Below are 22,395 nucleotides of genomic sequence, written 5' to 3' on the forward strand. Positions count from 1 at the left end.
TGTGACTAGTTTTGATTTATGTATCTAAAAATTCAACAAAGTATACAAAGACTTGTAAATCTTACTATGTCTCAACCACGTCAAATTACCTTTTGGATTCCATGTGTCATCTCTTTCTTCTTTCTTCTTCGGTTTTCTTGACGACCAGGTACCTTCGTCATCCGAGAGGTCCTCTAAAGTTGGATAAACTGTGAACAGAAAGGTGTAAATATATCGGAATAATTGATAATAATAATGGATAATACTGTTCATACTGATTGAAAGTTTAATGACACCCCAGCATAAAAAAAAAGAAAAAGAGGTCATGGGGTGTCAAACAATTGTACCGGTATATAAATCAATAGATGATTGGCAATACAGTGTATGGAGTAATGTAATGGCCACTGGGCAGTATAAAGATAATGTTTTCTTAGACATTTTGAACTGATTAGTCCATCAAAAGAGATTATAAAATTCATATTTATAGATGCTAAAACAACCTCATCTAACATGCTTGTGTGTTATGTTTTAATACCACCATGGTCATATTTATTTTAAACTGTCCTTTGCCAAATATGAATTACTTGAATTTAACAAATATACTTTATTTAAATATAAAACTGCCAAAAAGTTAATTTGAAAATCAAATAATGTAATTCTTTAAAGAACCTTATTTTAGGGACATTTTGTTTGGCCAACTGAAACTTCGAATTTGGCTACAAATTCACAAATATCTAATAATTTTGAGGGTTCAGAGACTTTCTTTTTTGAAAAGCACAGGACTGTTTAAAAAAATCATTCCTCAAAATGCATTCCTCAAAATGTCAATGAGGGAAAAATCACACTCCCAATTCTCAACAAAAAATGATACGTCAAAAACTGTATTTTTTAACATAGTCAATTGTAATAACCAAACCAACTACAAATGTAGTGCAGGTTTATCACATTTATTAAGCTTATCAACTTACTAATATTATTACAGTAAATCCTGCCTAGACCAGAACACACCGGGGACTTACCATAATGTCCGATTTAGACAAGATCCGTTGTTAATTTAGAGGGTCTTATATTAAAATTTACAAAAATTTAGACCATGAAACTTGTCCAGTTTTGACAGTATTCCTGTTTGTTCAGGGTCCGTTTTAGATATGTTTCACTGTATATTACAAGCACAGTTTGTTCAATGTTTGGGTGCGATATTCTGCATCCCTCGGATTGAACTTAAAAGTGGACAGAGGTGTGATTGAATGCCTCTATAAATCTTGGTTATGCTTGAAACTGTTCTTACCATATTCATCATCTCTGTAATAATCGGCCATCATCTTCTCCTCTTCGTCGACATCTGCGGCCTGCGTAGTGGCCCATCGTTTTGGAAACCTGTGTCCTGATCCGCCCTTTTTACCCGGGAACAGGTCTGAGTCGCCGCCCCGACTCATCGATAACATTCCCTGAATAGCATCACGCATTGACGGAGACGACGTCCCACTGACAACAAAGTAGAAACTCAATTAGAGTTTGGTTAATGATATATAGTACATTCTGAAGCAACAAGTGGAACAACCATATTGTAATTGTGGTGCTTTCTCATGTTTGTGCTTCTGTGTATGAGTGATATCATAACTTTAGATTGCATCAAAGTTGAGGCCAAAAATGTTGTGCCCAAAATACTCATGCCCAAATTAAGTACAAACATGCTGACCTCAAAATATTTCACCTCAAAACCACTGAAATATTAAATTTAATTACATTAAAGTAACTTGAAAAACACTTCTGAATATTGACAACTGTTAATAACAGTACTGAACTAAAACAACATTCCTGCGCTCAGAAAAGACAAAAAGTCCCCGTTGTGTCCAAATTAGTTAGATCTAAAGCCCTGGATGTATCTGTAATGGCTAGTAAGACAACATGTTTTTCGATGATATTGTTATCTTGAAAACATTAAAAGTTCTATGTTACCACAGAAGAAAGTTATACCTGACAGCCTCATCAATGGTTCCTATCTCTACCATACATGGCTACTGACACGATGATACAGTGATTTTTAAACATTCCCATTAACGATCGTCACACAAGAACATTTTTTTGTGTGTGTTACTAGACAAGCATGCTCTACCTGACAGCCTCCTCGTCAATCTTGAAGTCGGTCTCTGTGCCGTAGCCGCTCGCCTCCAGGATGTCTGCTATACTTCCGTTGAGCCCGCCGCGTATCGTCGGCAGATTCATCCTCAGTGACTGCTCATCTGAACTGTCCGGACTGGAGGGAGTCGACTTGCTTTCTGAACCTTTACCCGCTTTAGCCGCTTTACCACAAGGCCCTGAGGCCCGTTTAGAATCAGATCCTTTTACCGCTTTAGAATCCAACATCTTGCCCAGTTTGGAATCAAAGGTCTTACCCGATTTAGAAGCCAACAGTTTAGCTGTTTTAGAGTCTGTAAGTTTTATTGGTTTGGAGTCGGAGGTTTTAACTGTTTTGGAGTCGGAGGTTTTAACTGTTTTAGAGTCAGAGATTTTAACTGTTTTAGAGTCGGAGATTTTAACTGTTTTAGAGTCGGAGGTTTTAACTGTTTTAGAGTCGGAGATTTTAACTGTTTTAGAGTCGGAGGTTTTAACTGTTTTAGAGTCGGAGGTTTTAACTGTTTTAGAGTCGGAGGTTTTAACTGTTTTGGAATCAGAGGATTTAACTGTTTTAGAGTCGGATGATTTAACAGTTTTGGAGTCGGAGGATTTAACTGTTTTAGAGTCTAAGTCTATTAGTGGTTTACTGTCCAAGTGTATAGCTGCTTTACTATCAGAGTGTGTAGATGGTTTGGAGAGTGGGGAAGTGGAGTGCTGTCCTGTATCAGGTAATCCTTTACCAAGTACTGAAAGAGAGAACAGGCAAGTACATGTAATTAGGTACATGGAACATTTCACATCATTCCTGGACAGAATAGAACAGTATAGGGCCATTCAAAACAATAATATTTTAACAACTGTACAAGTATACTCTTATTTTGCTGTCCTGTACCCCTCTTTATTCTTCTGGAAAATCTTTATTTTGCAATTGTTTTACTTACATTTTTTGTGGGGGTCAAAAGGTGTAGACTGTACCTTGCCATCCCACCCACATTCATTATTTTAGCCAAGAACTGACCTCTACAAATCTGGCAAGTGTTTAGTTAAACTGGTTTGTGTATATAACAGAAATATTCTATTCTTATTATTTACATGTACCTTGATGGTCTTGTCCTATAATAATGTGTAAATCATACACACAGTTTCCAACTATTAGCAACATGCTAATTCAGATCTCTCAAATATAGCAGCTCAGACGTGACAAAAAAAGCTTTATGCATGCAATAAAAACCTCATGACACTGTCATTTATCAAGAAAAATATCTGACTGCCTACATGTAAATGCTATTTTTCATTTAACTCTTACCCTTTCTTTTTGTTATACAGACAGACAGACAGACAGACAAGACATATGCACACACAAACAGATACTCACTTGTTGATAATTTAAGTTTAAGGGAGCCAGGTTTTGTTGTGGAGACATGTTCTGCTTTTCTTTTTTTCGGATGTTCGTCGACTATGAGTGCGTCCTGATCGCTATCACGGCTGTTTTCCTGGTCGGGGTCGTTCTGACGTTTAGCGTTCTCCACCTCCTTCTTCACCGATTCAACAAACTTAGCCTCCTCACTTGGTTCAACTATCTCCTTTATTTTCAGGGTCGGTTTGTCTTTGGAATGTTCCTTCGATTTAGATTTTCTAGACTTGGACTTTTTGTCTTTTTTCTCAGATTTGGACTTTTTGTCAGATTTCTCTTTTTTCGCTTCTTTCCTGGCCTCTATACTTGCCGTCAGTTTCTGAAACTTTCCTGGTGATGTTGGAGTGTTCGACTTATCACTAGCAAAACAAATTTTACTATTACAATTTGTGACACTGAAGTACATGTATATCACTTGTAAATCAAGTTTTAAAATGGCAGTTTATAATGTTACTATAAGAATTTTAACGTACTATTTTACTATTGGACACCAAGTTTTATCTCACTTCAGTATTTTACCATTAGACATAACTTTTAACTAACTTTCCTATTTTACCATTAAACAGTTTTGTTTCACGTCACTATTTTACCATTAGACATAACTTTTAACTAACTTTCCTATTTTACCATTAGACATAACTTTAACTAACTTTCCTATTTTACCATTAGACATAACTTTTAACTAACTTTCCTATTTTACCATTAAACAGTTTTGTTTCACGTCACTATTTTACCATTAGACATAACTTTTAACTAACTTTCCTAAATTACCATTAGACATAACTTTTAACTAACTTTCCTATTTTACCATTAAACAGTTGTTTCACGTCAATATTTTACCATTAGACATAACTTTTAACTAACTTTCCTATTTTACCATTAGACATAACTTTTAACTAACTTTCCTATTTTACCATTAGACATAACTTTTAACTAACTTTCCTATTTTACCATTAAACAGTTTTGTTTCACGTCACTATTTTACCATTAGACATAACTTTTAACTAACTTTCCTATTTTACCATTAGACATAACTTTTAACTAACTTTCCTATTTTACCATTAAACAGTTGTTTCACGTCAATATTTTACCATTAGACATAACTTTTAACTAACTTTCCTATTTTACCATTAGACATAACTTTTAACTAACTTTCCTATTTTACCATTAAACAGTTTTGTTTCACGTCACTATTTTACCATTAGACATAACTTTTATCTAACTTTCCTATTTTACCATTAGACATAACTTTTAACTAACTTTCCTATTTTACCATTAGACATAACTTTTAACTAACTTTCCTATTTTACCATTAAACAGTTTTGTTTCACGTCACTATTTTACCATTAGACATAACTTTTAACTAACTTTCCTATTTTACCATTAGACATAACTTTTAACTAACTTTCCTATTTTACCATTAAACAGTTTTGTTTCACGTCAATATTTTACCATTAGACATAACTTTTAACTAACTTTCCTATTTTACCATTAGACATAACTTTTAACTAACTTTCCTATTTTACCATTAAACAGTTTTGTTTCACGTCACTATTTTACCATTAGACATAACTTTTAACTAACTTTCCTATTTTACCATTAGACATAACTTTTAACTAACTTTCCTATTTTACCATTAAACAGTTTTGTTTCACGTCAATATTTTACCATTAGACATAACTTTTAACTAACTTTCCTATTTTACCATTAGACATAACTTTTAACTAACTTTTAACTAACTTTCCTATATTTTACCATTAAACAGTTTTGTTTCACGTCACTATTTTACCATTAGACATAACTTTTAACTAACAGTTTTGTTTCACGTCACTATTTTACCATTAGACATAACTTTTAACTAACTTTCCTATTTTACCATTAGACATAACTTTTAACTAACTTTCCTATTTTACCATTAGACATAACTTTTAACTAACTTTCCTATTTTACCATTAAACAGTTTTGTTTCACGTCAATATTTTACCATTAGACATAACTTTTAACTAACTTTCCTATTTTACCATTAGACATAACTTTTAACTAACTTTCCTATTTTACCATTAAACAGTTTTGTTTCACGTCAATATTTTACCATTAGACATAACTTTTAACTAACTTTCCTATTTTACCATTAGACATAACTTTTAACTAACTTTCCTATTTTACCATTAAACAGTTTTGTTTCACGTCACTATTTTACCATTAGACATAACTTAACTAACTTTCCTATTTTACCATTAGACATAACTTTTAACTAACTTTCCTATTTTACCATTAGACATAACTTTTAACTAACTTTCCTATTTTACCATTAAACAGTTTTGTTTCACGTCACTATTTTACCATTAGACATAACTTTTAACTAACTTTCCTATTTTACCATTAGACATAACTTTTAACTAACTTTCCTATTTTACCATTAGACATAACTTTTAACTAACTTTCCTATTTTACCATTAAACAGTTTTGTTTCACGTCAATATTTTACCATTAGACATAACTTTTAACTAACTTTCCTATTTTACCATTAGACATAACTTTTAACTAACTTTCCTATTTTACCATTAAACAGTTTTGTTTCACGTCAATATTTTACCATTAGACATAACTTTTAACTAACTTTCCTATTTTACCATTAGACATAACTTTTAACTAACTTTCCTATTTTACCATTAAACAGTTTTGTTTCACGTCACTATTTTACCATTAGACATAACTTTTAACTAACTTTCCTATTTTACCATTAGACATAACTTTTAACTAACTTTCCTATTTTACCATTAAACAGTTTTGTTTCACGTCAATATTTTACCATTAGACATAACTTTTAACTAACTTTCCTATTTTACCATTAGACATAACTTTTAACTAACTTTCCTATTTTACCATTAAACAGTTTTGTTTCACGTCACTATTTTACCATTAGACATAACTTTTAACTAACTTTCCTATTTTACCATTAGACATAACTTTTAACTAACTTTCCTATTTTACCATTAAACAGTTTTGTTTCACGTCACTATTTTACCATTAGACATAACTTTTAACTAACTTTCCTATTTTACCATTAGACATAACTTTTAACTAACTTTCCTATTTTACCATTAGACATAACTTTTAACTAACTTTCCTATTTTACCATTAAACAGTTTTGTTTCACGTCAATATTTTACCATTAGACATAACTTTTAACTAACTTTCCTATTTTACCATTAGACATAACTTTTAACTAACTTTCCTATTTTACCATTAAACAGTTTTGTTTCACGTCACTATTTTACCATTAGACATAACTTTTAACTAACTTTCCTATTTTACCATTAAACAGTTTTGTTTCACGTCAATATTTTACCATTAGACATAACTTTTAACTAACTTTCCTATTTTACCATTAGACATAACTTTTAACTAACTTTTCTATTTTACCATTAAACAGTTTTGTTTCACGTCAATATTTTACCATTAGACATAACTTTTAACTAACTTTCCTATTTTACCATTAGACATAACTTTTAACTAACTTTCCTATTTTACCATTAAACAGTTTTGTTTCACGTCACTATTTTACCATTAGACATAACTTAACTAACTTTCCTATTTTACCATTAGACATAACTTTTAACTAACTTTCCTATTTTACCATTAGACATAACTTTTAACTAACTTTCCTATTTTACCATTAAACAGTTTTGTTTCACGTCACTATTTTACCATTAGACATAACTTTTAACTAACTTTCCTATTTTACCATTAGACATAACTTTTAACTAACTTTCCTATTTTACCATTAGACATAACTTTTAACTAACTTTCCTATTTTACCATTAAACAGTTTTGTTTCACGTCAATATTTTACCATTAGACATAACTTTTAACTAACTTTCCTATTTTACCATTAGACATAACTTTTAACTAACTTTCCTATTTTACCATTAAACAGTTTTGTTTCACGTCAATATTTTACCATTAGACATAACTTTTAACTAACTTTCCTATTTTACCATTAGACATAACTTTTAACTAACTTTCCTATTTTACCATTAAACAGTTTTGTTTCACGTCAATATTTTACCATTAGACATAACTTTTAACTAACTTTCCTATTTTACCATTAGACATAACTTTTAACTAACTTTCCTATTTTACCATTAGGGGCGGGATGTAGCTCAGTGGTAAAGTGCACGCTTGATCCGCAGTCGGTCTGGGATCGATCCCCGTCAGTGGGCCAATGAGCTATTTTTCGCCACAGCCAGTACATCACGGCAGATATATCAAAGGCTGTGGTATGTGCTATCATGTCTATAGGATGGTGCATATAAAAGATTCCTTGCTACTAATGAAATGTAGCGGGTTTCGTTTCTAAGACTGTATGTCAAAAGTACCAAATACTTGACATCAATAATCAATAAATCAACTTGCTCTAGTGGTGTCGTTAAACAAAACAAACTTTTAATTTACTACTAGTCACAAAATGTTAACTCACCTCACTATTTTACCATTAGACACTTTAAGTTTCAGAGCTGAAAGTGGTTCCTTTTTATCAGCTTCAACAGGTTCCATCTTCGTTTCAAGTTCAATTGTGCTGTCGAGGTAAGCTCCCGCCTTTGGGATTCGAACCTTCAGACTTGGTGGTAGTGGCTCTGGTTCATCCTGAAAAAAAACCAGTTTTTATAAATATACTTTTGAGGACAGTTTGTGAACAAGCAGATTTTTCTTGCAGATAATTTAACTGAAAATAATTTGTAAACAGATATTTCTTGATCATAATATAATTGAAAATAGTTTAAGAATATAGTTTTTTTGTCAAAGGTTTATGCATTTTATCAATATGTTTTGATTAAAAAAAAACAATTACTATCATCATGATAATTAATGACTCATGTCAATATATTGGTTGAAAAGACACTTTGAAAGTACACATATTTTCTCATTCATGAATGCTAACCTATCAGCATTGTTACCACTTGTTTATTTCTGGAATACACTGAATCTGAAAGACAAAACTATTAATACATGTATCACTGCACAAGGCTAAGCCCAAAGAATGTTTTGATCAGGGGGAATTGGTGAACTGTAAAGAAGAGGAAATCTAGAGGGGTCCTGGAAATTTTTTAAATCCTAGATTAAAATCTGTGCCATCTGACACATTTTGGAGGAAAGGACGATTAAAATGTGAGGAAACACAATGATTCATGAGAGGAAAACAGCTGATCCGAGGCAAATTCCCACCGCTGTTTGATGATAAGCTCATGACAGGAAGCTGTCAATAATCTACAAGACAACCAACCCCCTTCTGACTTCATCGTTTGGAGGTGTTGCCACTCCCAAGACTTGTTTGTTAAATCTCATTTGGCACAAGATAGAGCTACAGCGGTGATGACATCTACTCATGAATCACTGTAAAAAAATACACATTGACTATCAGGTTTCTGACAAATAGACAATGTATATTTTGTGCTGGGGTGTCGTTAAACATCCTTTCATTCATTCATTTTATTCGTTTCAAAGATCTATGACTATAGGTCATTGTAATGTTAAAATATATATTGAAATGTTCTATCGGTCCATGAAAACATGGTTTTGACAGTGATTCACGAGTACTGCTATCTCAAATGCTACTGCAATGTTAAACTATATTAAGAAATTTTCTGTAACAGAATAAGAAAAAGATGGGAAAATACTGAGCAGGCTTTATTTTCATAAATGTATCAAGCAATATCTGCAAGTTTGTATAATATTCATGGATATATATTTTGTTTCAATGTGACAATCCTAGTTTTGTGTAGATGTACTGTATGCATTTAAATATGTGAATGCAAAATCAAATAAAAATGAAAATGAAAAAAAGAAAGACATTTTCTGTATATTCTTGAACACCTAGGCCAATATTTTCAAAGCGATCTTAGCACTACAAAATTGTAAAACCATCATAAGCTATGACATCACTATAACGTGCTGTGGTGACATCACAGCCTATGATGGCTGTACAATTTCGTAGCACCAAGATCGTTTTGAAAATATGGGCCCTGGTTTCATCACTGTTTAGACAGTGATTCATGAGTAGATGTCACGACATCTGTGGTAATGTCCTGGACTCACCCTGTCCATTGCCAAATTAGTCAACTGCTAAGTTTTATACAAAGTGGCATTTAGTATTTGGCTAATAAAAATGTTTTATAAATTAGCCCTTTTTCAATCATGTTCAATGAATTACTCTACATATTTCAAAAACTGGCTAAAACTAAATTTCTAGTGTGAGACCTGAATATCCCTTGAGCTCTATCTTGTGCCAGATGAGAAAGAAATGTTTTATTTAACGAGGCACTCAACACATTGTATTTACGGTTATATGGTGTCAGACATATGGTAAAGACCACACAGATACTGAGAAAAGAAACCCGCTGTCGCCACTTCATAGGCTACTCTTTTCGATTAGCAGCAAGGGATCTTTTATATGCACCATCCCACAGACACGGTCGTACATACCACGGGCCTTTGATATACCAGTCGTGGTGCACAGGCTGGAACGACAAATAGCCCAATGGGCCCACCGACGGGGATCGATCCCACACCGACCGCGCTCTGTACAACTGGGCTACGTCTCGCCCCTGTGCCAGATGAGGTTTTGACAGTCACGTGGATGCTCACCTCGAAGTTGTAGACGTTCTGGTCGTGTTGTTTCTGGACCTGTTTGAGTTTCTCCTGCGTGTGCTGGTGCAGCAGGTCGATGTTCAACATCTGCTGCGGGGTCGGCCGCTCCTTCTGCTGCTTCTTCTTCTTACGACTCGACTTCTTCTGGGTCATCTGCTGCACAACATCAACACAAGCAACACACAGATATTACTTTATGCTATCCACACACACAAAAAACCATATCAGGCTGTAATATACCCTGCATATCCAGGACTAGCTCTGGGTGACCAAACTATTTGACCAAATTAGCTAAAAAATGCATAACCTATAAATATTTTCCAACAGAATATCAATTATTACCCAAATTGTGTGTGCCAAATTGAAATAAAATTGGCCAATTGTTCTTAAAATTTGCAATTTATCAACATGCTAACACAGAACTCTCAATTTGTGGTATACCAACACCAAGCATTAAATTTAAAAGCAATTTGTGATATGTGTATATTAAACAAGTTTGCCATATGTGTGTGTTACATGAAAACATTAATGAAATAAGTAAACAGTTAGTGCTGTTTTTCATACCAAATACTAAAATAATATCTCATGATTTGGTTAAATGATTATACACCACCATTACTTTTCTGTAACAAATATTTTATGTCATTTGCAGGAAAGTACCTTAACATATCAAGTGTAATTTTAATGTTTTTAGTACAAGCAACAAGTAAATGTTTCCTGATGACTAAAGTAGACAAGGTACACCCTTCTAAAATAAAAGTAAAGTTTGTTTTATTTAACGACACCACTAGAGCACATTGATTTTTTTTATCTTATCATTGACTATTGGACGTCAAACATATCGTCATTCTGACACTGTTTTTTAGAGGAAACCTGCTGTCACCACATAGGCTACTCTTTTATGACAGGCAGCAAGGGATCTTTTATTTGCGCTTCCCACAGACAGGATAGCACAAACCATGGTGCAAGTGGTTTACACCTACCCACTGAGCCTTGCGGAGCACTCACTCAGGGTTTGGAGTCGGTATCTGGATTAAAAAACCCATGCCTCGACTGGGATCCGAACCCAGTACCTACTAGCCTGTAGACCGATGGCCTAACCACGACGCCACCGAGACCGGGACTTCTAAAATATACCCCAGATAAGTATATACCATGCTGTCTACATATCTACATAATATTATATAGGGTCATCTTTCCAGCCTCCATATTAAGTTTCTATACTATAGTTTATATTATGAAAGAATCATAGTGGTATAGTGCGTTAAAAAATACATTGGACTCTGTCCAAATCGGCATTCTGTGTAAACCGGCACAGTTTTAAAGTCCTGTCCAGCTACTGTTAAGTTATTATGAATAAAACTCTGCCTATACCAGATGCTATCTATTCTGGACTTCAGATGTAAATTCAAGAACAAAAGAACGGTTTATGTAGTAAATTAGCTCTGTCGACACCGGCGCGCGATCTTGCACCTACTGTCTACACCGGCATGCGATCATACCCCTACTTTCTACCTTGTAAACAATGACGGCAGTTCCCCAGTAATTAGGGTACCAAAGAAAGTGTTATGAAATAATCGTGCCTCTTTGAAAGCTTAATAACCAATGAATCTTGTAGGTAGCAAGATAAATTAGATTATTATTTGTATGTGTTCATACCTGCACTGTATCAAACCCACCTGTTGTTTTGTTAAAACTAGTACCTGCATACATACAAATGATGCTTCCGTTTTGCATTGTATTACTAAATTTACAATGGTGGAGCGACAACAAAAAAACGGGTCTGAAGTTATGTCCCAGCCCTCTTCTAACGGACGACCTGTCGTATTTTGTTTATCTTGATTTTGATTGATTTGTTAGAAAAGCCAATATATTTCAGGTGTACACCAATCACTAAAACAAGCATTGCTTAGGCTTGCTTTTACAGATGTCAAACATTTGGTTAAAATGTCGTTTTATTTACGCTGGTATTTTCTGATCAGTATATGCTGTCTAAACAGGCATATTTTATCAGTCCCAAGTGAATCCAATTTAGACAGAATGAATGAATGAATGTTTAACGACACCCCAGCACGAAAAATACATCGGCTATTGGGTGTCAAACTATGGTAAATGCAACAACAATGTGATGATCAACATCAATATAAAAATTCAACAGTTAAATTAAAACAGTGTAAAGAACTATGTAAAAAATACAAATATCACAAATACCAGTTTAGACAGAGTCCACTGTATACAGAACTCCACTGAAAATTGACCGGTGCGTTTTTAATGGATTTCAGTATATCAAAGATGTTCTGGTTAAATATAATGCATTAACACACAGCAGACTGACCTGAACTTCAAAGTGCTTCACTTCCTTTATTAGTTCCTTCAACAAGCGGCCATACTGGATCTGTTCCGGAATTTGGCTTTTTGTCTGCTTTGCAAACTTCAATAAAAGATACATTTTAAAATGAAAACAATAAAAGAATCAGACAATTCAATGATAACTAGCCTAATACTGCATACTATTAAATATATTAGATGTACAAGAGACAATACAATATAATTAACATTAACAGAATTTACATCAGAGAACCTGACTTATATTTGTCAGTTCAATCATTGGGTTGTACCATATAATGAATGGCACTGTTTTATCTTTTCATCCTACATGTAGGTTTCTTTAGCGTATTATCCATTTTGTTGATGTTCTTTGGTCCAAACATGTCTACATGCTTAATGTGTTAAAGCTGCAATAGCCTAGATCTTGCAGTTTACATTTGTTCCTATGATATGTGCCATTTTTCAATCTTAACTAGCTTTTATCACCAAACTAGATCATTTAATTAAGAATACATTGTTGTGAGAAAAGGAATTTATGACAAATAGCATGAACGACTAAAAGTACAAACTAATATAAATGTCTCATGCTTGTCTTATTTCTAATAAAAATTAATTTCAGATGTTTATTAACATTTGTATCTAATGCCCTTCCACAAATTAAAAAGAAACATTTACTGAAGATTATTATGTGACACACCAAAATCCCACTTCAGGAGTACATGTAAATACAGAAGAAGAAAGAGACTGAAAACCATAGCCTAAAAGGATTATCAGTGGATGTGATAGTCTACTACAATCGTGATATGTCTACTATCATAATGTCAGTTGTAAGTCTACTACATGTATCACAATATCAGTGATAAGTCTAGTGACAAGATTACTTACTAAGTAGTGACTACTACAATGGTAACAAATCTACTATCGCAATGGCAAGTCTACTATCGCAATTACAAATCTACTATCGCAATGACAAGTCTACTATCGCAACAACAAGTCTACTATGACAGTGACAAGTCTACAATGACAGTGACAAAGTCTACCACAGCAGTGATAAATTTAGTAAAGCAGTGGTAAGTCTACTGTAGCAGTGATGCATTTATAATGGCAGAGACCGGAGACACCCAGAGAGCAGTGTTAGTGGCATCAAAGCGGCAGCAAACTATTTAGTCATTACGTGGAAAATTAGTTAATAGCTTTGTACTTTTACAACCTAACTGCATGTACATGTAATTTGTGCACACACACACACACACACACACACACACACACACACACACACACACACACACACACACACTCACTCACTCATACATGTATACACAAACATAAACAAATAATTATATACAGTAATGGTTAAGCTGGGCCCCAGTAATTACTAGTAATTTGGTGAATTTGGTGAGAACATTTGTATCCAAATTCAAGTTAGTATAGCCAAACAAAAGTGAAGAAATTTATCTGCTTTTCGAATGAGCTTTTTGAAGGTTTAATAAAATGCATCTGCCAAATTGAATTTAATTAACATTTGGTGACATGGGCAAATGATGGCTTAAACACTGATATCGACAGAAATTAGCTGATAGAACTAGCTTATTCATTTCATTTTTTAAATTATTTATTTTTATGCTCAAATAGTCACATCTTATTAAGATTCAAGCTTGTTGTCCCGAGTAACTCATGAGTGGTTTAGGTCTGGATTCATGGGATGTGCTGGGGGAGGGTGCATCCCATTAACAAGCCTTGTAATGCCCCCCAAAATCATAATTTCAATGGATGAATATAAGGAATCTTTTTCTTTTTTTTTCTTTTTTTTAGGGGGGTAATATCAATACATGTATATAATTTAATATCCTTCGGTCATATATGCTCTAATCTAGGTCAACTAAAAATGCATTATTTTCCACTTTGAAACAGCATGCCAAATGAATGTAAGTGACCTTAGTGAATAACAGCATGCCAAATGAATGTAAGTGACCTTAGTGAATAACAGCATGATTGATGACCTAATGTGTGTAACATAACTGAACAACAGCATACTGGATAAAATAATGTATTTGACATAATGAATAATAGCATGCTAAATGAACTAAATTTTAGGGGTATGTGACCTAACTGAATAAAAGAATGATTGATGACCTAATGTATGTGACATAATTAAATACCAACAAGGTAGATGAACTATTGAATGTGAGATAACTGAATAACAGAATGCTAGATTAATTAATGTATGTGACCTGAGTCATGCTAGATGAATGTACAGGTATGTGTCCCGAGTCATGCTAGATGAATGTACAGGTATGTGACCTGAGTCATGCTAGATGAATGTACAGGTATGTGTCCTGAGTCATGCTAGATGAATGTACAGGTATGTGTCCCGAGTCATGCTAGATGAATGTACAGGTATGTGACCTGAGTCATGCTAGATGAATGTACAGGTATGTGACATGAGTCATGCTAGATGAATGTACAGGTATGTGGCCTGAGTCATGCTAGATGAATGTACAGGTATGTGACCTGAGTCATGCTAGATGAATGTACAGGTATGTGACCTTACTGAAAACAGTATGCTACATGCATATGAATTATTGTATGTAACCTAATCATATATTAGCATGCTAGCTGAATGAAGTGACCTAACTAAACATGCTACAGGTACAGGTTGTAACCGAATTAATGAATGACAGATGAACAAATGTATGTCACATAATTTGACATAATTGGATAACAGCATGATACCCTGTATCTAAACTGATGTATGATGCCAACATGTTCTGAAAACAGCATGCTAAATGAACTATTACATGTGACATAACTGAATAACTGCAAGCTAGATAAACTGATGTATGTGGCATACAGTGTAAATGAAGTTTAGCATTATTGATGAAATAGCTTAAACAAATAACATACTTGGTGAACTAATGAAAGTGACCTAACTGAAAAGTGCATGCTAGCTAAATATGTGACCTAACCAAAAAATACCATGCAAGATGGATGAACTGATATGTGATGTAGCCTAACTGAAGAAGAAGAGGTTTGTTTTATTTAATGACACCAATGGAGCACATTGATTAATTAATCACCGTCTATTGGATGTCAAACATTTGGTAATTCAGAGGAAACCCACTAAATTTTTTCTAATGCAGCAAGGGACCTTTTATATCCACTTTCCCACAAACAGGAAAGCAAATACACTGGTTTAGCCTAACTGAATTACAGCACACTAGATTATCAGATGTATGTAAATGAAATACATGCATGTACAGAAACCATTGTGGACAAAGGAATTGGATTTTTAATGACACCTCAGCAAAAAAAAGTCACAAACCCTGACAGTTTACTATAAAACAAACGCACATCCTCAACTTATTTAAATACCAATGTCACACTCTCAGCGGAGTCTGTGACAATTCACAGCAAGACAATATCACAATTTCAACTGTGCCCAAGGAAGTACATGTACATGTGTATGACAAAACAATGTCACAATGTCAACTGGGCCCATGGAAGTACATGATATTGTGTACCGGGTATATGACAAAAATATGTCACACTATTAACTGGGCCCATGGAAGTACATGTGTATATGACAAAAATATGCCACACTGTCAACTGGGCCTTTGCAATATGTGACACTTCACTACAATCCATTCTTGAAATCAAGTGGTGGGAAAGAAAGAAAGAAGTGTTTTATTTAACGACGCACTCAACACATTTTATTTACGGTTATATGGCGTCAGACATATGGTTAAGGACCACACATATTTGTTTTAGAGGAAACCCGCTGTCGCCACATAGGCTACTTTTTTACGACAGGCAGCAAGGGATCTTTTATTTGCGCTTCCCACAGGCAGGATAGCACAAACCATGGCCTTTGTTGAACCAGTTATGGATCACTGGTCGGTGCAAGTGGTTTACACCTACCCATTGAGCCTTGCGAGGCACTCACTCAGGGTTTGGAGTCGGTATCTTGATTAAAAATCCCATGCCTCGACTGGGATCCGAACCCAGTACCTACCAGCCTGTAGACTGATGGCCTGCCACGACGCCACCGAGGCCGGTCTCAAGTGGTGGGAAATGCTTTAGCCATAAAAGGTAATGGTGGCTATTTTCAATTTTATGTAACCTAGTATAGTGACAACTCTTAGTCAAGACCACGGGTAGAATGGACGTATAAGCAATGGTGAACACCAGTTTCTGTCAGTCAGACTAATTAATATTTGCATTATAATTATGAATGAAATGTCAACATGCTCATTAATGATCAAATGATAATTCTAAATTCATATATTACTTCATGATTATGAATCAAATGTTCAGTTAGCTGTTGATATGAAACAATTAATAAAATAATATATTGGATGCTTGCATAATGAGTATGGATAAAATAATATCATGCTGGATGCTAAGACAAGTTTATGACTGAATAAAAAAAAAAAACTCATGCTAAATGTTTTAATGATTATGGTATATAAAATATGACATGATGAAAATAGATTTTCAAAATTAAAAAAAAAAAAATCTGCATGCTTTAATAATGATTAAATGTCAAAAGATAAAAGTGCATGCTGACTATAGATAAAATATTCATTGTTGGATATTTGCATAATAACATAAACATAAAACAATTTCTTACTCAATTCTTACAAAATGAATATTGATAAATACATGTACACTTATTGAATGCTTGCATGATGACAGCTGTTAATATATTAAATGCTAGATGTTGGTGCATGATAAATAAAGATAAATGATAACAATGCATGATGCCTGAATGAACTGTTAATGTCAGCATGCTGGCATAATAACAATGGTTAACTGCTAACATTTACAAGAAGGATACTGGCATGATTACAGATGGGATGTTATGTGTAAAATCATATAGATGGTGACACTGGCTGGGTACACAACATGCCACAAAACAGAAATGATTCATATTTAACTGACAGCATTTCATGATACACATTTAATTGACAGCACTTAGTGATATATATCTAACAGACAACACTTCATGATACATATTTAACTGACAGCTCTTCATAATATATATATTTAACTGACTGCACTACATGATACATATATTTAATTGACAGCACTTAATGATACATATTTAACTGACAGCACTTCATGATACAAATTTAACTGACTGTTTAATGATATATATTTAATTGACAGCACTTAATGATACATATTTAACTGACAGCACTTCTTGATACAAATTTAACTGATTGTGTTTAATGATGTACCGTATATCTTCGCCTGTAAGTCGATCTCGGCTATAAGTCGAGTCCCTAATTTCAAGCCCTGAAAACGTATTTTTTTTATTGACCCGTTTATAAGTCGACCCATGAAAAACAACTTATAAATATTGAAGTGTTTCTTATTTTCAGCACATGAGAACAATAATGTACAATATTTGAACAAATGAAAATTATTTTACAAACTTTGGTTTTAACGTTTTGTAGATCGCAAACAAGTAACATAGCATCAAAACGAAATATTCCCTTAGTAGATAAAGCTGTTTGGCTGTTACTGTATGGCACTGTACAGCATGGTTTTGTGCACAGACAACAACTTTATTTATAAACACTGACAACAGATCACTACAATAAAACTGAAAGTATCAGTTAATCACATGTTTTGCCGCCATATTAATACATGTAAGGAGGATAACGCTGGAAAGTACACTGGTTTTTATGTATGTCCCTATTGCTCCAGTGAACTGCAGATATCAGTCTAAGCTGAAGTTAATCACCAACAAAACATTAGTTTAAACAATATTTATTGCCGTCAAAATGAGGTTTGGGATTGGCCAACAGGCAAGAGCCTATATTAAGGCCTCTCCCAAAACATTGTTTGAACAACCATTAATGCCAGTGACCAGATTTCAAAATAAACTCAGGCAACAGGTAGTTAGTATTGTTGACATTTTTGCTATTAGTGATGACTGTTATTTTAACTAAGTGGACTGTTCTCTTGGCATGCGAGTGAGATCGCACGCCATTTTGCATAACCAAAACCGTTCTAATGTCAAAAAAAAGGGTTATAAAAAACAAATGTGTCAAATTAACATATTTGAGTATAAATACAGGGCAAACTTCAACAATAAAACTTGTAAAATAATCCCCAAAACGGTAATATTTTTGGGTGAAATTTTTTTACCCTCTTATAAGTCGACCCCCCAAGTTATAAAATAATTTTTGGGTGAAAAAAATTCGACTTATAGGCGAAGATATACGGTATATTAATCTGGCAACACTTAATGATACATATTTAACTGACAACACTTCATGATAAAAATTTAACTGACTGGGTTTAATGATGTATATTAAACTATTAACACTTAATGATAAATATTTAACTGACAGCACTTCATGACATGTATTTAACTTACTATTTAATACATGCAGTACTTGACAGCACTTCATGATATAGATATTAAATGACAGCACTTCATGATAATGTTATTATACAGCACTTCACACAATAAATAAGGAGTAATATAGGCAGTAACTAACAGCACTTCACAGTACAGGGAGCATTTAATATTAACTGAGAGTACTTCATGATACAGGTATTTAACAGACACAGCACTAAATGACAGCACTTCACAGTACAGGCACTAACTGACAGCACTTCACCACACTACTATGATTAAACATGACAGGGTGACCACAGATTTAAATCTTGTTCTACACCATAACTTTCAATTCTTTCAATAAATTGATTTTTTTTTTTAATTAATTTTATGTCTTTAGTCCTTCACAGCAATGAAATCTGTTTGTTACAATGATATGTACTATAATTGTATGTAGTTCTCAACTGATTGTTTATTTTAATTGCACAGAAAAATAATGTTTTCTACTTCTTTTTCTAAAAACTTTAACTTTTCTTAATATGTCAAATCAAACTGAAGTTATTTACAAATTTATGTTCATGGTGCTAGGAAGGGCTATAAGTATTAATTTAGCAATATGATCTTTCAATGACTATGAATTATATGTAAGTCTTCATGGAAAATGGTATGATATATATATCAGTGGTGATATATTTGAAAACAAATAACTGATAAAATCTGAAAAAAGCGAAGCTGCACACGTGATATACAAAATGACTCATGTTATTAATTTTTTGATATGTTGTCTAAGAACAAAGGTTATGGATGCTCAGCATCTAAATTTAAGAATTTGTTACCATCATCATAATGGCAATTTTAAAATGTTTTTGCCATAGGCAAAAGCACACCTGCAGCAATTTTGAGCCTGCCTACTGTATTTTCAAACCAGCAATGTTTTCAACAAACAGACCAAAAGTTATCCTTTCGACCTATGGCAATAGTTTTGACCAAGCAGACAATCTGCCATCGACAGAGTCCCTGACCTACAGCAATTCATATCACAGTTAAGACATTTGCCATCGACACAGTCCCTGACCTACAGCAATTCATATCACAGTTAAGACAATTGCCATCGACACAGTCCCTGACCTACAGCAATTCATATCACAGTTAACACAATTGCCGCTGGTGCCGTCGAAAAGTTCGAGTTGTGGATATTACAAACGTTTATCAAAATATATGGCAAATCTAACATCAATTGTTTTTTTAATTAAAAAAAATTATAATAGTTTTGAAAAACCCCCAAGATAGATTTATTAGAAGCAAAAAATTATTAATCCTAAATAAAAATAGAACACTAAAATAATACATAACAATTTGAAAGTCAAAGTGTAATGTGATACTAATGAAATGTTAAAAGAAAAAAAATCACAGCAGAAGTTTAAAAGAGGACATACAAGTACATGTACAAACAATATTTGAACTACAGTATGAAGTGAAAATGTCTACCTAGTTCAAGGTGTAGACAAATATAAGTCAACAATGTAATTAATAAAATAAGATGAACACTGCACCAGTATAAATTAAATAAAATCAATGTATAGGTAAAAGATTTTTATTTGTTTTGTTTTTTGTTGAAGGTTGGCTTGTTTATCTTTGTTTTGTTTTGTTGGAGGGGTTCTGGAGGGACCACACTTTAATTTCCATAAAACATTGTTTGTAGATTGTAACATATTTTTAATAAATCACAAAGCCATGCCTAAAATAAAAGTATGTCAGTGTGCAGTGTATGTCGTGTATACCAAACCAAAAACAAATTATGTGCCATTTTCCCAACTAATTGTTACATAAATTGCAAAATAATACACAAATTAATTAAAAATTAAATTAAATGTCCTTTTTTGTCAAACAAAAACAGAAATATAAATATAAATTACAAAATAAATCTGACTATATAATATTTAAAAATAAAAATAAAACGACAGAGTAAACTGAATAAAAGCTCAGACAAGGGGGGGATAAAAAAAAAATTAAAACACTGAAACAAAAAATTAATTGCAAAAACAAAAGAAGAAAAAATCAAACAAGAAAAATATTCGCAAATTATATGGAAGATATTTTTAGAAAACAAAACAAGTCAACAAAATGGCTGGACACCTATTTGCATAGTGATGTTTATAAAGAAGAAATATTGGAAGACATTCAGCTGTGGTCACCCTCTCTGTGAAATAGCAGAAAGATTGTGAAAACATTTAAACCACTCACGACGTAACTGTTGTTTAACTGGAAGAGTGAAAACATCACCATACGTAACGTAGTATAATATATTACAAGGGTAATATTTACCATACACATATTGTAATGTTATATATAACATAAACTGCCTGATATATACAATAGATAACATAATATAATATAAACAGTCTAATATTTAGATATTATTTTAGTGTGATATAATATCACGTATTTCATACATGTACATTATATAACACAAACAGGGTATTTACAATAAAGTTCAAGTTTGTTTTGTTTGGTATTTGAGCACATTGATATATACTACTCAAAAGAATTTAAGGGTCAGACGATATTTTCGACATTATTTTCTGAATGTCAATTATATTAGCTAGACCATAATGTAACGCATGGTATTGTTCCATTTTGACAAAAGTGGGTCTAAGCAACCATAAATGAATTAAAATCCACTGTCATTGACACTGTCGACTAGTTCTAATGGCGAAAACATGCTTACATTTGCACGTAAATTAGGGCGAAAGCGAAAGGTCTGCTAAGTGCCCATAACTTGCTTTTTCACAAAGTGCTTCATTTGCACGCTTTGCACGTGTATTCCATGTTCCCAATGCTGAATTTCCGTATAATTGGAGCTTGCGTTCGTGTACGGTGCACACTCCAAATTCGACAATGGTACGACTTCAACTGACTATCGAAGATCGAGGAAGGGCTATTGCTTGGCTTCAGGATGGCAATACGCAAAGAAATGTTGCTCTGAGACTTGGTGTCAGTCAGAGTGTCGTTAGCCGACTGTGGCAACAGTACCAAGCAACGAATTCTGTTCGAAATCGTCCACGTTCGGGAAGACCCCGAAGCACTACAAATAGAGAGGACCGCTACATCACCAATATGGCTCTACGTCAACGCACAACCACTGCACGCCGATTACGTGACAATCTGCGGACTGCGACTGGAACTCGAGTGTCTGATCAAACCATATGCAATCGTCTGAGAGCCAATAATCTACGCTGCCGTCGCCAGGCTGTTTGACCACCACTCCTACCACGTCACAGAACGGCCAGACGTCACTGGTGCACGCTTCATCTGCGGTGGCAACGTGTTCAGTGGAGTCGAGTGATGTTCACTGATGAGTCCAGGTTTAGTCTCCAGTTCAACGACGGTCAGGTTCGTGTCTACAGACGTCCTGGGGAGCGCTTAGCTGACGTTAACGTTAGACAACGTCACCGGTTCGGTGGTGGCAGCGTCATGGTGTGGGGCGGCATCTCTATCCACCACAGGACCCCCCTCTATGTGGTGGATGGCAATCTGAATGGAATCCACTATC

General features: G+C 33.8%; 1 protein-coding gene across 2 annotated transcripts in view; it reads right to left on the reverse strand.

Moving 5' to 3' along the window:
• Window positions 1-22,395, reverse strand: part of LOC121367629 (histone lysine demethylase PHF8-like) — a 48,532-nt gene that overhangs the window by 6,403 nt on the left and 19,734 nt on the right. Inside the window, exons 11-18 of one of the 2 annotated variants that reach the window (XM_041491915.1) lie at window positions 21,087-21,104; window positions 12,498-12,593; window positions 10,160-10,318; window positions 7,995-8,161; window positions 3,473-3,870; window positions 2,096-2,843; window positions 1,268-1,464; window positions 90-188 (exon numbers count right to left, since the gene is read on the reverse strand). In XM_041491915.1, the coding sequence (XP_041347849.1) occupies window positions 90-188; window positions 1,268-1,464; window positions 2,096-2,843; window positions 3,473-3,870; window positions 7,995-8,161; window positions 10,160-10,318; window positions 12,498-12,593; window positions 21,087-21,104 (1,882 nt within the window). The remainder of the gene's footprint in view (window positions 1-89; window positions 189-1,267; window positions 1,465-2,095; window positions 2,844-3,472; window positions 3,871-7,994; window positions 8,162-10,159; window positions 10,319-12,497; window positions 12,594-21,086; window positions 21,105-22,395) is intronic. The other variant, XM_041491916.1, reaches the window with a different exon arrangement.

The sequence above is a fragment of the Gigantopelta aegis genome, chromosome 3, assembly GCF_016097555.1.
Source record: "Gigantopelta aegis isolate Gae_Host chromosome 3, Gae_host_genome, whole genome shotgun sequence".
Lineage (NCBI taxonomy): Eukaryota > Metazoa > Mollusca > Gastropoda > Neomphalida > Peltospiridae > Gigantopelta > Gigantopelta aegis.